The 12,030-nt window shown below is 36.3% G+C and overlaps 1 protein-coding gene across 1 annotated transcript; it reads right to left on the reverse strand.

The window, feature by feature from the left end:
• Positions 1–578: 578 nt before the first annotated feature.
• On the reverse strand, positions 579–10,218 carry LOC307003988 (uncharacterized protein). Its single transcript, XM_079622930.1, has 3 exons — positions 10,115–10,218; positions 9,259–9,474; positions 579–1,859 (listed from the first exon to the last, which is right to left on the reverse strand). Exons 2-3 carry the CDS (start codon positions 9,413–9,415, stop codon positions 1,117–1,119), a joined length of 900 nt encoding a protein of 299 aa, XP_079479056.1. The 5' UTR covers positions 9,416–9,474; positions 10,115–10,218; the 3' UTR covers positions 579–1,116.
• Positions 10,219–12,030: the final 1,812 nt, after the last annotated feature.

Raw genomic sequence — 12,030 nt, forward strand, 5'->3', positions numbered from 1 at the left:
TATTTGTATTCGGGAACAAAAAAAACTTTATATCAAAAAGCTGTGTTTCCTTATGAGACCGCAGTGCGTGCCCGGATGAGTGAGAGAGTGACGGACACAGGCTGCTCCTCACAGCAACAGAGAGCGAAAAAACTCTTAACTCCATCACTATTTTTGTTGAATAGATTTCTGTACCTTAACTGGGTTCCTGAGGCAGTTTATAACTTTCGGGAAGTGGAGTTTGATCGGGAGATTATTCCATTGCGCTGCATTATTGACGTCTGCAGTCGGGTGCTCTCATGTTCGCTCTGTTTACGTAACGTCAGCTGTTTAGCGCGGTAATTTAGACAATAGGCTGTTGACAGAGTAACGTTAACGTTCGGTTAAAAAGTTTAAAAATGCTTGTGTATTTGTGTCGAATTGTATGCACATGTGGGAGTTATATGGTACGTTTAAGTTACTCTGTCTTTTGCAGACAGCAAGGTGTAGGCTGTATGCTTCATAATGTTCACAATGGTATTTTATAGTTGTTGGTTTAACCACGGATGAGGTAATGGCTGTTATGTTATTTTCTTTTCAATGACGTTCATTGTTTCATTGCTGGATTTATGGAAAAACATCAACCAATATTGCATATACATAATTATTATAATGGATATAATTAAAGAATACTTACACTATAACGTAAATTAGAAGGGTAACGCAAAATTTTTTTTTTTTTTATCCGAATACAAATACAAATACTTTTCCCCCCTCAACAAATACAAATACAGATACAAATAGCGGCTGCTTTGCACACCCTTAATATATGTATATATATATATATACACACACACACATTATAAAAACAAAAATGTATGTTAGATGCATTTAATCAATTTGACATCCTCTGATTACTAAGATGATTCATGTCTGTGAAACTCACACTGAAACTCCACACTGATGACATAAAACAGTTCTCTCATACATGAATACTCATGTGGTAATTAAGTGTTTCTTTATATCTAAACGTCTTTTCACAGTGACGGCGCTCAAACGGCTTCTCTCCAGTGTGAATGTTCATGTGCCTGTTAAGGATTCATTTTCGATTGAAACTTTTTTGTTGGCAGGTGCAAAGCTTCTCTCCAGTGTGAATTCTTAAGTGGTCTTTAAAGTGTCCTGTTTGATTGAAACCATTTCCACACTGAAAGCACACGTAGGGTTTCTCCGTTTCTTTTTAGAGTGAATTCTCACGAAGTGCCGTTTAAGGTGTCCGCTTTGATAAAAACTCTTTCCACAATGATGGCATGTGTAAGGCTTCTCTCCAGTGTGAATTATCATGTGCCTTTTAAGGCTTCCTTTATGAGTGAATCTGTTTCCACACTGCTGGCAGGAGAAAGGGCTCTCTCCAGTGGGAACTCGCTTGCGGACTTTAGGGTTCCTGCCTTGAACGATTGTCTTTACACACTGAGTGGATGTATAAGGCTTCTCTCCAGTGCAAATTCTCATGTGCTTATGAAGGTTTCCTTTTTCATTGAAATCTTTCCCACATTGTTTGCAGGTGTAGGGCTTCTCTCCAGTGTGAATTCTAATGTGGAGTTTAAGACTTCCTTTTTGATTGAAACCCTTTCCACACTGAGGACATGTGAAAGGCTTCTCTCCGGTGTGAATAATCATGTGGGCATTACGGTTTCCTTTACTACTGAATCTCTTTCCACACTGTTTGCAGACGAAGGGACTTCTAGTCCTTGCTTTTCGAGCTCTTTTTCGTGAGGAAGTCTTTTCAGTCTGTGAGCAACTGAAAGATTTTTCTCCAGTTATGAAATCATTAGGATTCTTACATTGATCTCTCTCTTCAATTTCAATGAGTACTTCAGTCTCCTCTTTCAGTGCCATCAGGTCTAAAAAAGGACAAATACAAGTTAAATGTCATAAAGCAACATACATCAAAACATTTAAACAAAGCATCGAAACAAACATACAACTAGATCCTATACCCACTAAGCTACTATAAGGGCTGTTACATGTATTCTGAGAAGACTTCTCAATATTGCTAACTCTTCACTTGCTTTAGGGTATGTCTCAAAAATGTCAAGCCAGCAGTTAAACCATTTATTTAAAAGAATAATACAAAAACTGTATGACCAAGGAGATCTGATTAATTATAGACTGATCTAGGGCAGGTGTAGCCAACCGTGTTTCTGGATGGCAACCTTTCTGCATTCTTCAGTTTCAACCCTCCTCCAAAACACATACCTGTTATACCTTGAACACCTTGATTAGCTGGTTAAATTTTGGAGCTAAACTCTGCAGGATGGTAGCTCTCAAGGAGCAGGATCGAAGACCCGTTTAAGGGGTCAAAATGCAACAAAAAGAAAGTTTGTTATCACATCTGGTCTTCAAGAACCAAGAGCCCAAGCGAGCCCACATCACACCTCAGTTTATTTCTCTGTAGGGACTTATAATCAGGGGTGCACATAACTTTTTCAGTGAGTTACTCAGGTGAGTACCAGGAGATGGTGTCTGGTACTCACCCCATAATGTAGCGTAGCCACAGCTGTCACTCATGACGTCACATTCCTGTTTTTATAGCATAAAATAACTAACTAAAACCAAACTAATTAAAAAAACTAACACTTAAATTTACATCAGCGTGAAAAAAAACCCCGACCTAAAATGATATAAAACACCTTTGGAAAAGATTTATTTAAAGTATTATTTGATTGTTCAGATATATTTATTTGTATAAATTAAATCTAATTAATCCTTATTAAAGATATTAAACAGCAGTGAATTTTCTCTTTTTATTTTGTTATTTGATCAATATTAAGTGTACAGAAGGCATTAGGTTTATTACACACTGTCACTTTAAGACCAAGTGTGCAGAATGCAGATCCAATTGCACTGATGCACTGTACGGTAAAGACATAACCGACTGTGTTTACGTGAATGCTCTCCAAAAATGACATTTAGACAATGTTGTGTGTATTTGTTCATTCAGATGCGAAAGAGAGCTCAATTCAGTCCTTGCGCGCAGCGCGCTGTCTATGTGCAGGACTGCACGCTTCGGGTCGCGCGTGTGTGTTTTCGCAAAGAAAAGCTTACCGAATAAAGCTCTCTTTCGCGTCGTCTCTCTTATTCAGATCTATCCATGTCTGCTCTTCTCTTTATCCCAGGCGTTTTTTAACGATTTGAGACATGCATCAAGCGCATGCCAACTCGTGTGCGCCGGGTAGATCAGCACGTTACAATTCAAATGTGCGCATCTACCACAAACGCAAATCAGTTCTGACTGGATCTCTTCCCCAATCGTCCCTCCCTGATTTCCGTCTAGTTTTTATTCGTTGACGTGGTCGTCATTTAAAACGTGAAAAAATTAAATTAACACTGCCTATGTTGCATTTTGGCGACAGTTACCCTTAAAGTACGCAAAGGCGCGTAGTAACACAAGTGGCATTACGCATTCCTGATTTTTGTCGCGCATGCGTACCTGCGTACCAGTTATGTGCACCCCTGTTTATAGTTGTGGCTCACATCAAGTTCAAGACATTGGTGCTTGCCTACAGAACAGCCACAAGCTTTGCACCCTCCTACCTCTGCTCTCTCTTACGAGTCTATATCCCCTCCAGAAGACTCTGAGACACATTAGTGTGCTTGTACTACTTTGAACGATGACTAAAACTTAAAACTAAAACTGGTTCAGGTACTGTTTTTCGTGTTTATTGTATTCCGATGATGAATCGCTTGTTGTATTCTTCAACTGTAAGTCGCTTTGGGCATGCTGCTTTCTCCTTCTTTCCAAAGCACTTGGGAGCTCCAGTGGTGCCTGCCATTGATAAGCAACCATGAGCCACACTCTCCAAGATTATGAGAAAGTTTCAGCAAAAGAAAAATGGATTTCCACCACCGAAAGTCCCTTACAGTAGCTCTGCTACTAGATTTATTTATGAAGAAGAGAGAGAAAAAAAGAGTGTTTGGGTGCAACCCATCCTTTAAGCACATAGAAAAAAATAGTGATATTGCTTATATTCAACAATGCCATGTTTACATGCACACCTTTTGTTTCAATCGGACTGATATCATTCTGATTGTTAAATCCGAACGTAGTGAACATAAACACTAAATAAAGTGATCGGGTTGATGTGCGTGTTTATTAGAGATGCACCGATTACAATTTTCTTGGCCGATTCCGATTTTTCATTGAGTTTGACCTGCCGATACCGATTAATTTTTTTTAACCACTTTACAGCACACACAAATATTTATTTTTTATATTTATTTATTTGATAAAACACCATATACTTTTACCCAAACTGAATAATGAAAACAAGTTTAAATGGGTACATTTTCTATAAATATTTTTGAGTCTTCATTTTCTTTTCTGACATAGACTCCAGTTCTTGTTAAACCACACTAGACATGCAAATTCTGTGCATTTTCAGCACTTTTTGTGTGAAATCATTTATTTTGTCCATCAAACGTGTGCTTTCACTGTAATTGAGCTTGAGCAGCGCAGCATTCAAGGCTTGCTTAGTTGGGGACACGTAATATTCAACAATATTATTGATCTGCCTTACTTCAGGTAGACGATGACGCAATTTTCTTCTAGAAACAAACTTGTAGGGCTCTAATCTCCCAGTCGATTATTGGTCGATAAGTTCTGGCTCGACCAAAATTCTGATTGGTCGATTTTTTGCCGCGTTCATTTCATTAGTTCTGCCGCGTTCATTTCATTAGTTTTGCCGCGCTCATTTCATCAGTTTTGCCGCGCTCATTTCATCAGGTGGAAAGCACTAATTGCTAATGGGGGTGTTTTCAGAGCACCCCTGTTTCACAGGTAACAGTCTGTCTTCAGAACACCCCCCTTGTTTTCACTTCTTTTGGATTAGCCCAACCCACTGGAGAAGAGAGACAAACTGAAGAAAGTAGGCTACTAGAAGGTTTGCTGAATATTATTTATTTAATTGTGAGAGCGTTTAATTCATAGTCAGTCCTCTTCTACCATGTCAACAAAGACATCGGCAGTGTGGCAGCATTTAAAAAAAAATAGAAAACGGGAAAAAATTATTGGAGCCTAATGGGCAATGCGCTGTGCCACTGTTTGTATTAGTTTTGAGCCTAGGCTTTATTTTTCAGTTATACACTTTATTTCGTTTCTGCTCTTGATCTGGTTTGTTTAATAAATATTATTTTTTTATTAAAGTGGACGTGCCTTTTGTGTTTAAGAGTAAAAGCTTTAAGTTAATAACGTGTCTATTCGTGTCTCAGCCGCGAAACTGCGCTCCTGTGTTCAGCCTCGCTCTGTTCGAGCTGCACGGCTGAAATTAGAGTCAGTTATTATAATACATATGACAAAAACAATTGTCTAAATTATGTTGCATATTCCTAAAAAGTTCTTGTGATGATATCACTAGTTGACAACATAGTACTATTTTCAGAAATCATAGGCTAACTATGATATTGCGCGGGTGCACATGATGCAATGCTGTCAGAGCCGACAGACTTGTTTCAGTGCAAAATAATTAGGTCAAAAAGATTTAATATACTGCAAATAGCCTACTAATTTTTTATGTTTATATTTAGAATTAATTTAGGCGGACAATGAGGCTACCAAGAACTGCGCACAGTGCGCAGCTAATTAATGTAACGTTTTTTTTCCTAACATAATTTTTAGTCTAAAATTTCAGAACTTCAGTCAACCAAGATTTTCTTTGGTTGATAACAGCCCTACAAACTTGTTGTATTATTTTCATGTCATCACTGTGAAGCTGTTTTGATACAATCTGTATTGTAAAAAGCGTTATATAAATAAAGGTGACTTGACGCCGAAACCAGTGCTTCACTGCTGCGCACGCGCTGCTCCTGCTTGACACTCTCGCGCTGCTCCTGCTCGTGGTGTGAATGCACTCATTGATTAACATGTACGGCGAAAAAAATATGCGCTGCTTGCGGTGTGAAGCGCCCGTATTTCACGAGGTACATGTGCGTTCCGTGTGCACGTGTGATGCTGATGTTGTTGCGCGATGTTAATCATGCGGCGCCCGAGTGCATTTGACGGGCATAAAATAGGCATATGGCAGACTGACCGGCGACTCAATCACGTGAAAATCGGCCAATTCCGGTCATCAGCTGATCAATCACCGATTGCGTTTCTAGCGTTTATGTCAAAAGCTTCAAACTTGAATTTATTTTTTGACATGGGCACAATGCACGAATATACAGAGTGTCCCGCTGTTTGCGCATAATAAACATCTCCTTCATTGGTTCTTTATTTGTTTTAAACAGCAGACCATCTCATAATATCCGTCTCTGGTCATAATATCAGGGGTTAAAGCAAAACAAATCTTTTGACTGAAAAATGTTCCTCGGCCAAACCCCCTTCCACAGCCGGTCACTGTTTAAACAGTTTAAAAGCAGCGGTTTTCTTCTTGTTATTAGGAGTATAGTGTAGGAGTACATGCTTTACCTTCACAAATGAAATATTCAAAGAACATTTGCATTTAAAGAAAGGCCATTTTGAACTGCATAACTGCAAAAAGTGCATTAGGGATGGGCATTTCAAGCAAAAATATTATTCGATGATCGCTGTGAATTATTATTCGAAAATCACACCCCTCCCCCAAATCCTTACCGGTAAAACGCGTTCGCTCAAATTCTGCTCCAACATTACATTTCTCTGTACTGTAGGCCTACTATACATGTTGTAGCCAATAAAGAAAACGCATTTAGTTTCATATGTTTAAATAATATAATGTTATTTTTTTAATTGAATCTATATTGATTATATGAAAAGTGAACAGCATGAGTAAGATAGGATCATAAGATGCGCAATATATCGGGAGACAAATGGAGTGGGTCAGACATGATTTTTTTGACCACTTCATTAAGTTTTGTTTTGTATAAAACCTTTCTTTAAAGTGAATTTCATTTAGTAGAAATTGTATCTTAATTTTAATCGATGTTTCATCAACCAATTGCCTAGATTTAATAATTGAGAAGCAAATATAGCAGACAATATGTTTTCATGTTATCACTTTGAAGCTGCTTTGATAAAATCTGCATTGTAAAAAGCACTATATAAATAAAGGTGACTTGACAATATAATCAGGACATGGATGCGCCGGCGCGATCACTTGCATTGCTCGTGAACTGGAGCGTGTCTCATACCGAAACTCAGTTTATAAGCTACTTCACAGGCATGAGAAATATATCTATAGAAAGCTTGAAATGTCTAATTTTCAAAACAAAACAATTCAAAACGAAAAGAAACAGACTACTCTCTAATGCAAAATGTATAAAATTTGCATTTCTCTCTATAGGAGTGTTCACTACATTTGGACATTTTTGTGTAATTCTTAATTCTATTTACTAAACATGTAGAATACTTTCCAAACCGTTACATATAGTATTATAAATGCTGTGTTCAGTTGTTCATGATGGGGTGTGCACGAATATTCGGATTTTCAAGCTGTAGCCTAATTTTTATTTGAAAAATAAAATATTATTAGAATTTCACTATGTTGCTTTGCTGGCCGTAAATGCAGTGAATCCATGATATCTCAAGCACTAAAACTCGCAGCTATAATTAAATGCACTTGTTGGTGCTGTGGAGCATGTTTAAAGGGGTCATATAATGCCATTTTTGTACAAGCTAAAATGATTCTTTAGGGTCTAAGTAGAAGGTTTGTAATATACTTTAATTAAAAATTCTCAGTATTGTAAGAAAACACTTATTTTACCTGGTCAAAAACAGCTCTGTTTTCAGCACTCCGTTTAAGTGCATGTGTCTTTATATGATAATGAGCTTTGCTCACCCCACCCCTTCAGATGTGCTTGCCTATACAAAAGCAAATAAGTGATCAGATTACATAACTTATTCCGCCGTAATATTGAAAAATATAGTGTTTATAGTCTTGAATTATATGCATTTGCAGGATGTAAACAGTATTTTGTAGGTATTGTTACCATTCATGTTCATGCAGTTATAACAGGTTTTTTTTTTTTTTACATTACTTCTTAATCAGTAACAGACACCGTTATAAACCATATACAAAAGTAAGCTTAGTGTAGTATTACCACGTTAACTTTAACACCTGTGCACACATTTTTTAATAACACCATAACGCGTTTCATTATAAGCGTGGGATAATGAATTATATTGAGAACGTTGTACATAGAAAACATGCTGTAATGTACCCTTAGTATAAACATTAGCCGCATTCACCGTGAAGCGTGCTGCTAGCGATTTGCAAAGATTAATATAAAGGTTAATAACGTCTCACTTCTTCTGGAGGTTCAGCAGAAACACAAATAGTTGGTACCGATCTTTTTTCAGGAGTAGCTTCTGAGAAATCACATGAAATCCAAATGGTAAATGATAAATGGACTGCATTTATATAGCGCTTTCACAGACCCAATGGCCACCAAAGCGCTTAGCTTTAGACAGATTTGTGAACAATATTTGTGAGAAATAGGCCTTTTGTGTATGTGGAAAAAGTCATAGATCTTTGAGTTCACCTCATGAAAAATGGGGGCAAAAACAAAAGTGTTGCGTTTATAATTTAGTTCAGTGTATATTTGTAATTTATATACTTTTTCTCTAAATTAAAATGTACAAGTAAAAATCAAATAACTTAACAATTACTGCAAATAAAGTAGAGATTTGTCCATAAATCACCACAGAAATAACTCCTCTTGATCACAGAGGGCACGCACGGAAAAGAAAGTGAGTCGTCACCACGAAAGGCGCAAGGTAGGATGTAGGCGATCAGATGCGCACGTCTCTCTCTCTATATAAAAGTATTCTTCAAATCGTTACGGATGTGACACAGCACTGAAGCGTTGTGACTTCCTAAATATAGCCTTTATAAATTTAAAGTGCAATGCAGTTATAACAAAGTGAGTTTATCTCAGTCATGCTCCCATCTTTCTGCAAATTGCTTTGTAAGCATGAAATATGTTTGTTTGAAAATGTAATTTTAGTATCTGTGCACACCTTATCTGAGGTGAATAGTAAACAGCAATTTCCTAAAAATGTACATGACAGCACATCAACACAATAAAAAACAGACCCAAATGGACAATGGTTACAGGGTTTTCACTTTTTACGTTTTCTGGGTTGGTAGATGCAACGGGGACCTGATTATAGCACTTAAACACAGAAAAGTCAGATTTTCATGATATGTCACCTTTAAAACCGCTTTAACTTGGACACTCTTCAATAATATCATTCAGTTCTGTAGAGCTGGACATTTTAATAAGGATAAAATGACTGAGTTCATCTTTGAAAATGAAACCAACCTGTTTGTTCCTCAGGATCTTCATGTTTGACTGTGAATGTTTCTTCAATCCTCACGTCTTCAATCTCCTCTTTAATAAACACAATCTTCACGTCTTCAATCTCCTCTTTAATAAATGCCATCTTCACGTCTTCACTCTCCTCTTTAATAAACTCCATCTTTATAATAGTCACGTGGCTCTCAGTCGGTTCACTAGGGGTTTTTCTGTGTGTTTGTCCTGTTTAAGATGAGAATAATTAACAGAAAGACAAGTAAATCCAAACTAAATCTCTGAGTGTGTCTCAATCAGCTCTAGTTCAGTAGTTCACTGGTCAGTCAGACTCAGAGTGAGAGTTGGACTTAAATTATCTCATAAAACACTAAATAGCAATAAAAAAAAGTATAATTTGTACATAATACATTTTCTATTTAATGATTTGTAGATTTTATGTAATACTACACGTCACGTTAATGAAAACATTTTTAGTTAGTTTGTATCTCGTTCATTTACACTGGTTTGAGCAGCTTATGTCAACGATTCACTGAATCATTTTGAAATCATTCAACTCCAGAGTCAGTTGAGTGTCTCTTATCATAACAGATATGTCTTATTATATTCCTCACCCTAATGTCATTCCAAACCTTATATTATCTTATATTAGTCATCGAATGGCTTTGATCATAAGGCTTGAACCGGCGCTGCACAGACCGATCGGTGAATGACATCCAAGTACCGCGAGAGTGATTAGAGAGCTGACAGCTATAAATTACAATGTTAAATGTAATAATTAAGCTATCCTACATCATATGTAAAAAACTTTAAAAATGCCTGAACAGTTTGCGTCGATTTAAACAGTAAAATGCTGAAAAACACAAACCTTTCTTCAGCCGAATCACAACAGATGCAGGAGCGCGGCACAGCCTTATGACGTCATACACCTACACCAAAATAAAAGTCCTTTTCCCACACTCTGCTGTCTACAATCACTATATATATATATATATATATATATATATATATATATATTAGGAATTTGGTTTAATATTTTTATATATATATATATATATATATATATATATATATATATATATATATATCACTGATTCTTGAGAGTCGGGACAAAACATGTCCCACATAGAAAAGTCTAATTTATAGCAAAAATTAAGAAATTCATCATGATTGTCATACTTACAAAGTTAAATCTAAAGGATTTGTATATACCTATCTGATTTTTAGAATAAACTTTTTATCTTTTTGGGGAAAATTTGAAGGTTTTCTACAGGTCCATGTAGAAGGTCCATGTTATTGCACTTGTCCTCAGCAAGAGGTCACAACATTAACCATCACAAAAAACTTTAAAAAAGCTCTACAATTGTGAAAACATATATATCAAATACAAAATAAGGGGTATACATATAAAAAACAATGCATGAAGTGAACATCAAACAATATTTTCCATAGAAATCTGCCTATTAAAGTTGTGTCCTCAGTTTCTGTCAACTCCGTCAGATATTTTCATAAAGCTCTTTAAATCAGGAAATAGCATGGTCAGCTATATCCCTGAGGACCCCTTTTCATCTCCCTGCCTGTGGTGAATGCAGCAATACCACACATGCTCTAGTACGTTTTATATTTTTATATATTTTAGACAAACAATGTCAATATTCCTATGGTCACAGCTGCACCATGTCAATACCATCTTTCTGTTAAGATACTTTTTTTAAACCATAGTGGATTGAATTTAAGCATTTTAGTGAGGTTATTGGGACAGCTAGCAACTGAGGAAAAACTACCTAGCTGCAGTGTACAATACATGTTTTTGTGGAAAATACATGCCCTTACGTCAACTCCGTCAGACGTCAACTCCGTCAGGTTCTATGTCTGACGGAGTTGACCTGTACGATGACGGAGTTGACAAATCCACCAATAACCTCTTAATGTGCGAATATAATATTATTTGTGAATATAGTGAAGGGTTAAACTGTTATTTCAGGGTTTTATTTACACATAAATGCACATACATAGCATGCATTACATTATTTAACCATACGCATCTGACTTGTAGAGAATGGGCAGGCAGTGGTCTGCTTATTATTGTGTAACGTGTAACTTTGCCAGCACTTTAATATATATATATTTATATATATAGAGACAGATAGACAAATGAGAAGCCAGTGTAGGGCTGGGCGATATGGCCAAAAAAAATTATCACGGCAGAGGGTAGCCCCTGGTTTCCCTTATTGTTTTTTTTTCTTTTTTATAGTTGGAAACGATTTAATTTAAAATAGTTGGAAACGGTGTATGTGCAATATGTTTATTATAGTTTGCTTTACAGTAAGTTCAATACTCTAATAACAAGGAGTAGTTTTAGTAGTAGTGTTTAAAGAGCACATCTGTTCAATAATCAGCAATGCACACATTTTGTGTCAACACCGTCAGTTTTTCGTCAACACCGTCAGTTTTTCGTCAACACCGTCAGATCTTCGACGTTTGGATGTATGTTTTTGTTATTTTTTTTGGGAAAAAAAATATTCTTCCTTCAGTTGGTGTTGTTTTTGTAATAAAGGACCATCTGATCTACATCCTCTTAGGTTTTATTTATTTAAGGTATTTGTTTTTACAATATTGAAATTAAAATCAAAGTTTGAAAATGCAAATATTTAGAAATCTGAGTTTTCAGAATAGTGTGAAATCACAACTTAAGTTTATATATTGTATTTTGTTTACATATCAGAGTAACTAAACACTATTACAATATACTTCATAACTTTAGATTCTTGTTGGATTGGAAGA

Source organism: Phoxinus phoxinus, assembly GCF_949152265.1.
Source record: "Phoxinus phoxinus genome assembly, chromosome: 9".
In the NCBI taxonomy this organism is placed as follows: domain Eukaryota; kingdom Metazoa; phylum Chordata; class Actinopteri; order Cypriniformes; family Leuciscidae; genus Phoxinus; species Phoxinus phoxinus.